This window comes from Lonchura striata, unplaced genomic scaffold (assembly GCF_046129695.1).
Source record: "Lonchura striata isolate bLonStr1 unplaced genomic scaffold, bLonStr1.mat Scaffold_132, whole genome shotgun sequence".
In the NCBI taxonomy this organism is placed as follows: Eukaryota; Metazoa; Chordata; class Aves; order Passeriformes; family Estrildidae; genus Lonchura; species Lonchura striata.
Window position 1 is genome coordinate 279,767 of NW_027461093.1, and position 15,255 is coordinate 295,021.

At 56.7% G+C, this 15,255-nt stretch overlaps 1 protein-coding gene across 1 annotated transcript in view; it reads left to right on the forward strand.

The window, feature by feature from the left end:
• The window catches only part of LOC110472376 (uncharacterized), a 259,016-nt gene that overhangs the window by 95,495 nt on the left and 148,266 nt on the right, over positions 1-15,255 (forward strand). The window contains 1 exon segment of the mRNA XM_077790622.1: positions 14,101-14,142. Coding sequence (XP_077646748.1) covers positions 14,101-14,142 — 42 coding nt within the window.

The following is a 15,255-nucleotide window of genomic DNA, read 5'->3' on the forward strand; positions in this document are numbered from 1 at the left end:
TTGCTCCGATTTTATCGCTATTATAATTATTATTTCATTACTAATTAACTTGTTTAGTTATTTATTACTAACTAACTTGTGTAATAATTAGTTTATTATTAATTAACTTGTGTAATTAGTGATTAGTTTGTGATTTTACAGACCCGCGATCGGCGCTTTCAGAGCTCGCGGCGAGCGGGAAACGTTACACAGGAACGAGCTTTGGATCGATTCCTGTGTGATACTGATCAATAATCAATAATCAATAACTAATGCTGGATCGATTCCTGTGTGACACTGATCAATAATCAATAATTAATAACTAATGCTGGATCGATTCCTGTGTGACATTGCTCAATAATCAATAATAAATAACTAATACTGGAGCTATTAATTTGTGATATTGATTAATTAATAATAAATAATTGACATTGGATTGATTCCTCTGTAGCATTGATTAATAATAAATAATAATGAAGAGTGGATAAAAGTTTCTGTAATATCGAGTGATTAATAATTAATAATTACTAATATCTAATAATATAGATTGATTCCTTTGTGATATTGATTAATAATTTATAATTTATATTGGATTATTTTATTTTTAACATTGATTAACACTATTGGATTTGTTACTTTGTAATATTAATAATAATTAATAATATAGGATTGATTTCCTTGTAATATTGATTAATAATAAATAACTAATAACATAGGATTAATTTATGTGTAATATTGATTCTTAATAATCAATAATTAGTAATTAATTTTGGATAGATTTCTTTGTAATATTGATTAATTAATCCTTAATAATTAATAATAGATCAACTTATTTTTAGTGTTGATTAATTAATAATCAATAGTTGATATCGGATAAATTTATTTGTAATGGTTAATAATTAATAATAAATTATCAATAATCAATAATCAATAAATAATATTGGATTGATTTCTTTGTAATATTGTGAAAAATGCCGATTGAATGATGCACTGCTATTGATTATTGATAACTCCCTGCTATTGATTATTGATAACACCCTGCTATTGATTATTGATAATCTGCTATCGATTATTGATAACTCACTGCTATTGATTATTGATAACTCACTGCTATTGATTATTGATAATCTGCTATTATTGATAACTCCCTGCTATTGATCATTGATAACTCCCTGCTATTGATTATTGATAATCTGCTATTGATTATTGACAACTCACTGCTATTGATTATTGATAATCTGCTATTGATTTTTTATAACTCACTGCTATTGATTATTGATAATCCACTATTGATTATTGATAACTCACTATTGATTATTGATAACTCCCTACTATTGATCATTGCTAACTCTCTGCTATTGATTTGGATTTGTGGACATGAAGGAACAATGGGAAAGGAAATCTCCTTTTTTTTCCTTTTTTTTCCCATTTTTTTCTCCTTTTTTTGCCCCTCTCCCATGACAAAAGCGAAGATTTGATGAAAAATCGATAAAATGGGAAACGGAACTTTTTTAAAATTGCTTTTTAAAAAAAATCCAATGAACAATTGGAGCTGGGTAATTGGTTCTTTAATGACTTTAAATTCGTGCTTTGGGTTTTTTAATCAATGCTTTAAAAAAGAACCTTAAAATCCAAACTGGAACAAACTCCCCAAGTGTCACCAACCCCACCGGTGTCCCCAATGTCCCCAAACTCCCCAAATGTCCCCAAACCTCCCCAAATGTCCCCAAACTCTCCAAATGTCCCCAAATATCCCCAAATGTCCCCAAACCTCCCCAAATGTCCCCAAACGCCCCAAATGTCCCCAAACTCCCCAAATGTCCCCAAACTCTCCAAATGTCCCCAAATATCCCCAAACCTCCCCAAATGTCCCCAAACTCCCCAAATGTCTCCAAACCTCCCCAGATGTCCCCAAACCTCCCCAGACCTCCCCAAATGTCCACCAGGGCCATCCCCGCCATGTTCTCCACGCTGGGACTGGTGGCACCTGTGGGGACATTGGGGACGTGTCACCGACACACCCGGGTGGCACCGACACCTCCGGGTGGCACCGAGCCCGTCCTGGTGGCACCGGCCACCCCCCGATGTCCCCAGCTCTGCTCCTGATGTCCCTTAGGAGATCCCAGTCGTGTCCCCAGTGTCCCAAACCCCATCCCCGGTGTCCCCAACCCCATCCCTGCTGTCCCCAGCCATATCCCAGCTGTCCCCAACTCCATTCCTGATGTCCCCAACCCTGTCCCCAGTGTCCCCAGGCATCTCTGCTGTCCCAAGACCCTCCAAACCCGATGTCCCCAGCTGTCCCCAACCCCACTCTTGATGTCCCCAACTCCGTCCTGGTGTCCCCAACTCTATCCTCAATGTCCCAAACCCCATCCCAGGTGTCCCCAGCTCCAGTCCTGGTGTCCCAAGACCATCCACACCCCATCCCTGATGTCCCCAGGTGTCCCCAACCCCATCCCTGATGTTCTCAAGTGTCCCAAACTCCGTTCCTGATGTCCCCAGCTGTGGCCAAACCCTGTCCCTGATGTCCCCAGGTGTCCCCAAACCCCATCCCTGATGTCCCCATGTGTCCCTCACCCGCCACCACCACAGTGACCCGGTGTGGCACATCCCAGCCGGGCCCCAGGGTGGTCACCAAAGTGTCCCCCTCGGTGTCCCCCTCAGTGTCCCCCGGGCGTGGCCGGGTGTGTCCATGGGCACGGTGCTCCCAGCGGATCTCCACATCCAGCGGGAAGAAGCCGATGGCGTCGCAGCGCAGCTCGGCCGGGAGCCCCGGGGACAGCCGGGACGGCAGCAGGGACACCCGGGGAGGGGCTGGGACACGGGACAGTGAGCTGGGGATCCTGGGAGGGACTGGGAAGGAACTGGGAGGGACTGGGAGGGTCTGGGACATACTGGGAGGGACTGGGACATACTGGGAGCCCCGGCCCCGCCCATTCCCGGCACTGACCAATCACGTGCAGCCGCAGCACCTGCTGCACCTGCCCTGGGGTGCGCTCACGGAGCAGACGAAGGCGCCGTCGTCCGACACCGAGAGCGGCGGCAGCTGCAGCGACACCTCCCTGGCGCCCCCCGGCGGCTGGGAGGACCGAGGAAACGTTCGGCCTCAGCGGCGCCCCCCGGCGGCTGGGAGGATCGTGGCCGTGCCCAAAAACCCCCAGAACCCCCCCCCAAAAAAAAAAACAACACCAAAAATGCTCCCAAAACCCACAAAAATCACCCGCTAAACCCTCCCAGAAACACACAAAAAAAGCCCCCAGAAATCACCCACAAAACTCCCCCCAAAAAACCCAAAAAATGCCCCAAAACCCCACCCCACAAACCCCCCAAAAATCACCCACCAAACCAGCCAGGACTTCCCAAAAAGCCACAAAAAATGCTCCCAAAACCTTCAAAAAACTGTTCACTGCCCACAGCGCCGCCTAGCGGCCAGGAGGACCGAGGCTGTCCCATGCCACTAGGGCCCCCTGGTGGCCGGGAGGGCCAAAATCACCCACTGCCAGTGGCGCCCCCTAGTGGCTGGGAGGACCAATGCAGTTCCATGCCTGCAGCGCCCCCTAGCGGCCGGGAGGACTGAGTTTTTTCCAGTGCCCGCAGTGCCCCCTGGTGGCCGGGAGGACCAAAGCGGTTCCATGCCCACAGCGCCCCCTGACAGCTGGGAGGACCGAGGCTGCCCAGTGGCGCCCCATAGTGGCCAGGAGGCGGCCGGAAGGACCCGACCCCCCCCCCCCCCGCTCGGTGGCGCCCCCCACTGTCCCTGCAGGGCTCCGCAGCCCCTCCCCTCCCCTCACCTGCGCGGTGCCGGGGGGGCTCCCGTGGCCCCCCAGGAACAGCAGCACCCCCAGCGCGGCCTCGGTGCGGCGGGTGGCGGCCGAGTCGAAGGCCAGCAGGCGCCACGTGGCGCCGTGGCGGTGCCGCAGCCACTGCAGCGTGAAGGGCTTGAGTGGGGCTTTGACAGAGGGAGTGAAGGTGGTGGGGAGTGGTGGGGACAGAAGCCACAGGGACGAGGGACAGGCATCAGAGGGGCCTGGGCAGCTGGCAGGGGGCACGGCCTGTTCCCTGGCCCAGCAGCAGGGGACAGGGGGCACGGCCTGTCCCCCTGGCCCAGCAGCAGGGGACAGGGGGCACGGCCTGTCCCCCTGGCCCAGCAGCAGCCCCGTGCCCTGCCCAAGGCGCTCCCAGCAGGGGCTGGGCCCCAGAGGCAGGGGGAGACCCCAGTCCCAGGGCAGCGTTTCTGACCCGTCCCCTGTCCAGCCCAGCCTGCCCCGTGTGCGCAGTGACCGCTGGCACGGGCTGCCCTGGACACTGTGACCTGCTGGGGACACTGAGAGCTGCCCCGCTGTGACACTGCCCTTGGGATTGCACAGGCACCAAACAAACCCCAGCCAGCACCGCCCCTTGTCATGTCCCAGGCACCGGAGAGCATCAGAGCCAGCCCCGCTCCTGGTGATGTCCCAGGCACCAGGGCACATCCCAGCCCTGCTCCTGGTGATGTCCCAGGCACCAGGGCACATCCCAGCCCCGTTCCTGGTGATGTCCCAGGCACCAGAGCACATCCCAGCCCTGCTCCTGGTGATGTCCCAGGCACCAGGGCACATCCCAGCCCTGTTCCTGGTGATAGATTTCAGGGGCACAAAAACAGTTGCAGACTTCCCATACTTTAGGGATCCATTAAGCACAGGAAAACGGCAAAGATTCATTTGTCACGTATGCATGGGAAAGGCAGAAAGGTCAGAACGAGGAAGACTTATTTTGCTTCTTCATTTTGGAGACCCCTCCCCAAAATGGACCCCCAACTCATTTCAGGGAACAGAACTACACATGCTTAATTGCCTTTTTGCCAATTAGCACATGAAGCGGAGCAGAGGAAGTGACAGGGATATGAATATGCATTCATATTTGTGTATTCAAGACTTCTGCAAATAAAAAAGCTTTGTAATACCTGTGATTTTTGCAGTGTGCATTAGGGAATTATCCCATGTACTGCCCGGCTGTCTCAATAAACATACACTTTCTAACTTTAAACCCTTAGAGAGTTTTTGTCCATCTCAGTTGGATATAGATATTAAATTGATACTCATATTTCAGTAAATCATTGTCTTAAAGATGTCCTAGTATGTGTATTAACATGTCTTTTCTTAATATTCTAGTAATTATTCTTGCATTGTTTCAAGATAAACTGGTATGATTCAAAGAATATCCACTGAGGTACACATAGAACATCGATTTATCATAAGCAAATTGCAGTTGCAAAGTTTTTTCACTGAAATTCTGCCACTTGTCATCATTTTAAAAGTCAGCTATTAAAGTCAACAACAAAATTTCTAACTTTGAACAAAGGGAAAAAAGTATATGGTTTGCACTAGAAAAAATAGAAATACAGAAAATGTCTCCTAACCAAGTTCCTTGCCCTGATCAAAACATCTCCCAATCAAGTTCTTTGCCCTGAACCTGGCTGGTAAAGAAAAATATTATCAGTAAACGTGGATGAAATTTTGCATAAGTTAATAGTATTCAAAATCCATGTTCTAATCCTATTATTATTTCTTAGACAACGAAAAAAGGGGAAAGGGGTTGGATTGAGGGTACACCCTCCTCCCCTCTGAGTCTGTTCTCATGTTTTACAATAAATCCTACAACAGTACAATACAGCTGCCTAAAATATGGACACTGGAAACCACAGACAGCATTACAAATGATCACCTGCCTCATGGACAGTTCATATAAGGACTTGATTTGTTTACAAATTATTTCTCATGTTTACAAACAGTTTTTCTGTTTACAGATTGTTTTCTGGGAGTTCAGTTTTTCCCCAAGGGATCAAGTGCTTAAAGGTTGTTTTTTAAAATTGGGTTTTTCTCTAAGGGTTAAATGGGCTCAGGGTTAAATAGCTTTCTGCTTTTAGAGATAAGTTCAATTTGTAACCAAGAAGCATTATGCCTGTGGCCTGAGTTCTCCCCTAACAGTTCCTGGAGGGGAATGCTGCAGCTCCAGTGCAAATTAGATGCACGCTGTCCTCTGTCAGCATGTTGGCAAAGGGCCCTTGCAGATGGGTGACAGAGAACAATACACAGAATTTTATAAAGAAAAGAAGGGTGAGGTGTTACCATGATTGACAGGGGTCTTGACCAATCAAATATCTCCCAAAACTGCAGGCACCTCACGGGCCAGAACCTGAAGGGGCATGGAGCTCAAACCAATGAGAGCTTCCAGGCCTGGTCTTTCAAATGCCCTGTGTAAGGGGGGGCTTGGGAAATAAAATCTCTCTGTTGCCCCATGAACTCGGGAGGAGCAGTCTTTGTCTCCTGTGCCCTCGCTGCCCCACGAGACCAAAGAGATGTTCACCAGGGCCCTCCCTGTTTGTGGCTGTCCATTGCCCAGCTGAGCAGGTAGCCAGTTGTGTTTGCAGGGAGCTGCCACAGGCAGACACACAGCAGCTGGAGATTTGAATAGCAGGGCTTGGGCCAATTCTTCTTCTTTCAGAGTGCAAGAAAGACACAAAAGCACAAGGAAACATGACAGTGTTTTGGTGGAGTCTCTTTGTCCTGTGAAGTTCAGTAGCTGTTGGTGTTTCTGTGCTGCTGCTAATCCCTTCCATGAAAAAATCATCCCAGGAAGGAGCAACAACATCTGACACGCACCAAGTGTTGCCACCAGTTGCTCCAGGTGCTGCTCCCAACAGCCCCTGTAGGACGGAGCACAGCCCCCAGTGCACACCAGCTTTGGCTTCCCTCGGGCAGAGAAGCCCTTTTGGGGCACAGGTTTCTGGGCAGGAGACGGGCACCGGTGCTGCCAGGGCTTGGGGGAACTCTGCTTGGGCGGGGACTGTGCCTCACCTGCTGCTGTCAGCGCTGCCCGGGCCCCAGGGCTCAGAGCAGCATTCCTGCCCTGGCCCACACGTTCCTGGTCTGTGTCCCACGGCCGTGCTTAGGATGGCCACCATGTGGGACGTGTCCCGAGGAGGCCGTGCCAGCTTCTGTGGAGGCCCCGTGCCCTTCCCGCCGCGGCTGCGTCGGCAGCTGCGGGGGCTCCTGCTGCTCTGAGCCCGCAGAGCAGGGCAGCGTTTGCTGATGGGCTGAGCCCTTCCTAAAGATCCTGTTGGGCTGTCTGACACACCTGGGGCAAGGCATTCCTTCCACCCTGGGCCACTCTGGGGGGCTGGGGGTGGCCCCAGGGCAGGTGGCAGTGCGTGCAAGGGCCCTTGGTGACACGGTGCAGCATGGTCACTGTGGAATGGAACGGGACAGGGGATCCAAGGGCCCTTGGTGACACGGTGCAGCATGGTCACCGTGGAATGGAACGGGGCAGGGATTCCAAGGGCCCTTGGTGACACGCTCTGGCAGCGGTCTTGGCAGTTACAAGTTACAGTTACACTCCACAGTGCTCGGTGCACACGACGAGAGAGGACGCGAGAGAGCGGTGCTGTGAGGAGCCCTCACACAGCCACTCGTTCTTTGCTGACCCGGAGCTTTCCCGAGGTATTACTCCTGCAGGTGAGCTCGTGGCCAGACCAGAGCACTTGGTGACCCCTGGCCTTCCCGAGGCATCTCTTCTGCAGCTGCCCTCGAGGGCAGACTGTGGCATTTGCTTTTCACTGCCCTTGACAGGAGTCTCCTGTCCTTGTGGCTGGAGCCCCCAGGACCAGAGTGCAGGACTTGCCGTCCTGTAGCCTTGCCAAGTCTTCACTCTTGCAGGTGCCCTCAAGGCACGACTGCAGCACTTGCTGACTTGGACCTTTTCCTTTTTACCTTCTGCAAGCAGCCATGAATCCAGGCAGTGACGTAGAGCACAGACCTGCGAGCGTGCCCACACTAGCCTGGGGGAAGGAGGAGAAAGAAGGCCCTGGAGCTGCCCCAGCACAGCAGCCTGAAGAGCTGGAGCAGTTCCAGCCACCGCAGAAGGGTGAGTGGCAGAGCTGGGCCACAGGGCTGGTGCCTGCAGCCAGCTTGGCCCCATGCCATGCCATGCCATGCCATGCCATGCCATGCCATGCCATGCCATGCCATGCCATGCCATGCCATGCCATGCCATCCCCTGGGGCCATGCCCATGGACAGGATGGAATAGGGGCCGGGCAGACACCCCACAGCCGTGCTCCGTGCCCTGGGCTGTCGTGGGGCTGTCCCTGCCTGGGCAGCGCAGGGCTGGGCTGTGTTCTCCGGCCTCTCCCGCAGCCCCTCAGCTCGGGCTGCGCTCGCTCTTTGCCAGGTGCAGCCGTGCAGCGCACACGAGAGCAGGAACGCACCCGTGGCCGCTTCCGCAGAACAGCGCAGGTACCTGCAGCCATCCCCACCTGGGCTGGGCCTGCTGGCACTGCTCAGCCCAGCACTGTGCTCGGAGCACTCCATGCAGCATCCCGGGCTTCTTGCCCTTCTGCTGCAGATGGTTTGCAAATTCATGAAGAGGATTCGGGAGGAAGAGAGCAGCGCCATGGGCACCGTGCTCAGAGCGTACTCTCCCATCTTCAAAACCAAGACCAGCGCTGCCCTGCTGGATATGCTTGTGGAGGAGGGTCCTTCCAGCCCAAAGCAAGTAAGCAGCCTGTGGCCTGGCTATTCTTCTCCCAGCAATTGCTTGGCCTCCCAAGCCACGCCTGCTGCTCCCTGGGAGCCTTTGAGGCCATGGCAGTGTGGTGGCAAGGGAAGCACTTCTCTGGGGCAGCTGGGCACATTCCTTCCTCCAGTAGCTTTCCAAGTCTCCCCTTCCTTCTTCAGGTGCCCGCCATGGTGAGGTACATCCACCAGTGGCTCATGGACAATGAGTTTCCTGAATACAATCTGTACAGGCCCCTTCTGGATCTGACAGAGGCACAGCCCTCTGACGTGGTGATGGCTCTCCTGCGTGTGGCCCCATTGTGTGACAGGTACGGGGCCCACCTGCCCAGAGGGCTCAGGGCTCAGCAGCCCTTCCCCCTGTGCAGCCTGTCCCAGGTGTCTGACACAGAGAATTCCAGGGCCCTCTGGCTGCTCCCTTTGCCAGCCCTGGCCCCTGCCAGCCCCCCAGCGTGCTGCCATGCTTTCCCCCTGCCCCTCAGGGGCCAGTGCCCACAGGGCTGGGCTGCCTGCCTGCTGCCAGTGAGGGGCAGTGGGCAGAGGCAGGGCTGGCAGAGCAGCTCAGCTCCCCGCTGCCGCCCAGGCCACGCTGCTGTGTCCCAGACTCCTCTGAGACAGAGTTCTGACCCCACAGAGCTGCTCTGGCCATGTGGAAGAGCATCATGTGCTCGCTGAGGACTGCAGAGCCGGCCATGCTCGTGCTCCTCGATGTGCTGGGGAGCTGGCCAGAGCACAGCACGTGCACCTGCGATGGGGACCACACGGCTGTCCTTGCCCTGGCTGTGAGTTTCTGCCTTTGCTGGCCCCAAGGCCACCTCTCCAGCAGCTCTCCATCCTCCCTCCCCCTCGGCGTTTCCCTGCCTCAGGCGCTGGGCTGAAACCTGGCCTCGGGGCAGCTCCAGGGCCACCAGGCCCGGTGCTCCCCCTGCGTCTCTCCGGGCCTCTCCCTCCCGTGCTCAGGCTCTACCACATGGACACCTCGGCACTGAGCGCTGTCTCGGGCTGCTCTGTCCTTTGCAGGCAACCGTGGTGATGTGGAAGATCCTCCAGCTGCCCTGTGTGCCACATGTAGTCACCGTGCATTTCCCCGGCCTCTTTGTGCATCTGCTCTTCCAAGTGCTCTTCAGCACTCTGGATGTGCCAGAGGAGGTCGATACGTTCTGGAAGGGATGCCAGCAGCAACACGGCCTTGCCACCAGCCCCAGCAGGTGCTCCATGCCAGTCCTCCTGTCCCTGCCATGTGCCCAGGGCAGGGCCAGTGCTCCCAGCGTGACCTGGGCTTTGCTCTGTGCACAGCTTTGCAGAGCAGACCCTGAAGGCCCTGCTCTGCCGACTGCACTATGAGGATGTGGTGGTGGCCATGGAAGACAAGCGTGGCTGGGACACACTGCTCTGTGCTGACACCCACCACTGTGCTGTGGGCGTGCTGGCCAGGTGAGACCCCCTGCTCCCCAGCTGTCCCCGGCATGTGTGCCCTGTGCCCGAGGTGCCCCACACAGTCCCTGTGGCCGTGGGCCAGAAGGCCTTGTCACCAAGGGATGGCCAAGGAGGCTGCAAAAGGCTGGGAGAGGAGCGTGCCCAAGAGCAGCAACCTCCCAGAGGGCTCAGCTGCCCCTTGCAGGGTGGTGGAGAAAGGCCAGACCTCTGTGAGGCAGTCCTGGGAGAGGTTTGCCCCCGCTGGCTGAGGGCTTTGACTCGTGTTTCCTCCTGTCAGAGAAATGCACCGCGCATCCGAAGCCGCGTGTTCCGCGATTGCGTTCCACCTGCTCGGGCTGCTCAGCAAGGACATGCCGTGCCGGGATTTGGCCGCCCTGGCATTCCTTGTGGAGGTGAGGCCGAAGGCCGGCGCTGCCTCGCTGAGCTGCCTCCCGGCTCTCTGCCCTCTCTTGGCCGCAGTGCCTGGGACGGAGCCCGCGCCCTGTGCTGCTGCCTGGGCCCGGCCCTGGGCGGTTCTGGGCTCCCGCCGGCCGCTCCCCCGTCACCGGCCTGTGCCTTTCAGATCCTGGAGCACCTGAATGTGAGTGAGTGCCGTGACAGCCTCCTGCAGTTCTTGTCCAAGCACCTGCAGAGCGAGTGCAGGGGGAGGCGTCGCTTGGCACTCCGAGGCCTCGTGGCGCTCGGCACCACCAGTGTCTCGGTGAGAAGAGCGCAGGGGCTGAAGCCGTGCTGCCAGCGTGGGGCTGGGGAAGGCAGTCCCTGGGGCTTGGCTGGCCTTGGGGCACTGGGGCAGCTGCTGCCAGCTCTCCTGCCTCCTGCTGCAGCTGCCCCAGGGCTTTGGCACAGGCCTGTGGCCCCTGGGCCCTGTGGCAGCAGGATGGTGTTTCACACACTTGTGTCCCACAAGTAGATGGCCATAAGGATGTGGAGCCTGCATGAAAGGCTCGTGGAGCTCCTGCACGAAGATGACAGCACCATGCTCAGGATGACCACGGTTCTCCTCAGAGCGTTATTTTTCTGCAATGGTGCCCCAGTAACCAGCGCCCTCGCCCTGCAGCTGGCTGAGGCGCTCCTGCCACTCTTTGATAACGTAAGGCTCTGCCCCTCCAGCCACGGCCAGTGGGTGCTGCCCGCACACTTTGTGCCCTGTGCACTCACAGGCTGTGCCCAGGTGGGCCTGAAGCAGCTGACGCTGAGGTCTTTCTTCCTTCCTTTCATACAGGAGGACAGCCAGGTGCAGTTGTGCTCCCTGTTTATCTTCCGAGAGATGCTGGATTTTTTTCCGGAAGAGGAAAAAAAGGTCCTCAAGGCACACGTGCGCCAGAGCCTGGTACCACTCTTCTTCCACTGCCACGATGAGAACCAGCGAGTGGCAGAGGTGAGGACTCGGCAGCTGCCGCTGGCCCCTGGCAGGGGCTGGGCTGGCCCTGCCCTGGCGCCTCGCAGGCTGCAGCTCCTGCTGGCCTTGGCACAGGGACGGGGTCCTGCGCCCTGGGCTGTGGGGCCATCTCCGCGTCTCTGCTGCTCTCCAGGCTTCTCAGGAAACACTGCTTTGTGCGACCGAGTTCCTCAAGAGGAGGGACCTTGAACAGCTGGTGAAGAACCAGAAGCTGTGGCAGTTCCCCGAGTGCCTGGTAAGGAGGGCCGGGAAGCCGCAGCCCCAGCCTGGAGCAGCCCCTGAGCGCGGTGCTCGGTGTGCGGGCTGGCAGCTGTGCCCCTGCCCGCTGCTGCAGCCCGAGGCCGCGCGGGCTCTGCTCCAGGCTCCTGCGGCCCCAGCCGGGTGCCCATGGAGCCCCGGCCCGGGGGGCTGCGGGGCCAACCCTTCCCTCCTGCCGCTCTCTCCAGCTGGCAGAGGACAGCAGCAGCATGGCCGAGCACCTGCGCCGGGCCCTGCCCTACCTGCAGAGCCCACAGGAGCCCCTGCGAGAGGCGGCCGTCAGGTTCATGGGTGAGCCACGAGCCGGGCCAGGAGGGCGTGTGGGCACAGGGCTGGCGGCGCCGCTGGCAGGGAGCTGTGCCCTGGGCCTGACAGGCTCTGTGTTCCCAGGGATGGCCGGGCGGTACCTGAGGGGGAGGAAGGAAGAGCTCCAGCTCCTCTCTGAGGGTGACCAAGGGCAGCGGGCTGCCAGCGGGGGCTGCCGGGGGAGCTGCGAGCCCTGCCCCGGCTGCGGAGGGCTCTGCTCCCTGTGTGGACCAGGGCCGGCGTGGGCAGAGCACACAGAGCTTTCAGGGCACCTGGGGGATTCGTGGCCAGCAGCTTCGGGCTGATCCAGCTGGTCCCTGCTCCCTGCTGGCCATGGCCAGAGCCCGCTGGGATGGCCCTGGCACAGAGTCCCCTCGGGTCCCCTCAGATGTGGGAACTGACCATGGCTCTGTTCCTCTCTCTTTCAGCCCTTGAAGGCACAGCCAATGACATCAGTGTCGACGTCGCAAGCCTGGCAGTTCAAACACCGTACATCGTCCAGGAAGCAGAGAGAGCTCCATATTCCATCTTTGACAGCCTGCGTGATCGACTCTGCAGGGCATGGAGGAGACGGCCTCGTCTGTCGGGGCTCGGCTGGCTGCGCTGCTGGAGCTCTGCAGAGAGCTGATTCCAGAGGCTCTGTCTGCTGGGGCCACCTGAGCCAGCAGGAATGTTTTGTTTCGTTAAGATTGTTCTTTTCTTTCTTTTTGTTTTTTTTTAGCATGTTAATATAGGATGTGTTGCTATAGACAGACTCCCAGGATCTTTCTTTGGCTGCCCAGGCTCTGCAGGGCCTAGGGGAAGAGGGAGAAAATGGTTCCTGGGCTCAGCAAGCTGCCCAGGCTTGCAGGGTTGCAGGGAAAATGGCCAGAAGCCCCTTGGCCTTTGGTGGTTCTGCTGAAGCCTCCGTGCTGCCCACAGAGCAGATGGGCAGGGGCTGGAGCTGTGGGGATCACTGTGAGAGCGGTGCCTGGAGATGGCCACAAGCCCTGTCCCAGGCAGGAAGCGCCATCCGTGTCCTCCTGCCCGTGTGTTGCTGGCTGGATTGCTGAGGGCTCCCAGGTGCCTCTTGGTGGGGCTCCTCTGGAGCTCCTGTGGGGCTGCGTCGCTGCAGCCGGGCAGGTTGGCCGGGCTGGGGAGACCCTGAGGGGACGGGGCCATGAAGGGATGAGGGGCTGCGGAAGCCCTGACAGGACAAGGCAGTGGGAAGGCACGAGGGGGACGTGTGAGGGAGAAGGTAACGTTGGCTCAGGGAGGAAAGTGGGTTGGAGCCAAAGAGACCACTCACCCTGATGTTTGTGTGGCAAACAGAGCACGTTTATTCTCAAGCCCTTCCTTCTAAAGGGCCTTTGAAAACCCGGTCTGGATGATTTCACTGCTCTGATCTCTGTGCCCCTTCAGATTCTGGCCTGGGCAATGCCTGCAGCCTTGGGAGAGATGTGATGGGCCCGGCCCCTGTCAGTCAAAGCAGGGCTGGTACATTCACCCCGTACAAGCCAGCCTGCACGGTGACACACGGCAACAGAGTGCGAGGCACAGCTCCGGGAGCTCCCTGGGAACCTCAGCTCTGGGACCACTAGCTGCCCCAAGCTTCAGGGGCTGCAGTGGGAGCCCGGCTGGGCTCTGCCCTGGGGCCATCCTGCAGGGACAGCTGCAAACAGGGAGCATTCCCTGCCACAAAGAGCCAAGCCAGGGCTGCAGGGCAGCTGCTCCAGCCCCGACTGCACTGCTGAGTGCTGTGCTCTGGGGCTGGGGCTCCCCGCACAGGGGACTGCACTGGTGTGCCAGAGGGGACAGAGAAGCTGCAGCTTCAGCCTAACTGAGGTGGGTGCGTGGGCTGGAAAGAGTGGGGAGGTTCCAGGGGATTCACAGAGCTCATCCTGCTGCAAGGACGAGGAAAAGGGAGCAGGAACTCAGCAGTGAGGAGAGCTGGGGGCTGGAGAGAAGCTCTGAATGACACTAAAATCCCACCAGACCTCTGAGACATTGCTGCTCCTCAGCCAGTGACAGGATGAGTCCCTAAGCCTGGGGCTCAGCCTTCCTCATGGGGAGGGGCAACAAGGAACGCAACAGTGTGATGGAGACTGGAATGGGCTGGGAACTCACTGGGGGAAAAGAGGGAGCAGCTGGGAAGTAAAAGGCAGGTGGGGGAGAGAACAGTTCAGAGAAGGGCTGAGCTACAGCTTGAGCAAGCTGCAAAAAGTCATTTGGGGTCGTCCCAGATTGATTTCATTTCAGAAGTTATTGAACAAGTTTATTTTTTGGGTGGCTGCATGTTTTCTTGAGCTGTATTGCTAAAATGCTCAAGCCAGTCTGTGCTGCAGGGCACCTCATTTCTCCTTTGGCTGATTGCAGCCCGGTGCTGAGCTCCAGCAGGGCCCTGGCAGAGCCCAGAGCAGCCTCAGCACCCGCAGAGCCCGGCTGCAAGGAGAGAAACCAGAAAGCCCCGTCAGCTGAAGGCTCCTGTCCCCTTGTCCCAGCCGCCCGCGGTGCCCAGGCCATGCTGGCCGTGCCAGAGCTGTGCCCAGAGCTGCCCATCACTGCTGCCTTTGGGAGCAGAGCAGGAGGGCAGGACATGTGCCCAGCCTGCAGCCGGCCACGGCACCTCCAGCCCTCAGCAGCTGCCCAGAGCAGGACGCTCCTGTGCTCGCTGCCATCTCCCCAGAGCTCTGATCCCACCATCCCCAGCAGACAGGACCCACCTCACGCCATCCCCCGCTGGAAGAAAAGCTGCTCCCAAACGATGCCCTCAGCCTTCTCCAAGGGCACGGCCCATCCACGCTGCAGCTGCTCCCAAGCACGTCCTGATCCAGACTGGACTCCACCTGAAACGCTTCCTCTAGAAAAACAAACATCAAATTATGGAAAATAGGTTACAGACAAAAAGGGGAACAAGAAAAAAGGTCAAAAATCTTATCTCTGTCAGGGCCCTAAGGAAGGCCCAACCCCTGCATGCCAGGGAAAAACCCACCATGGGTGAGGGAATCCCAGGCTTTCTCCCTTCCCCTGCACTGCCCCCATGGTGATCCCAAAGCAAACAAGGGCAGTGGAGCAGCCCAAGCCCTCCTTTGCCTGCAAAGCAAAGCAGCCCCTGCACAGGGTCTGGAGTCCCACCTCTGCTCCCACCATGGGGGTTTGTTTGTGTCAGGCTGGCTGCCCCAGCCCAGCCCCAGCCCGGGGCACGGTGGGTGCTGGGGGCTGTTGGCAGGGCCAGGAGCTCACTCCCATTTCATATCCACCCCAGCCCATGTCCCCAGCCCTTCCAAAAGCAGCCTGGCAGCCGACTGAAGGATCAGCTGCATCCGCCCCAGCAAAGGGGGAACCT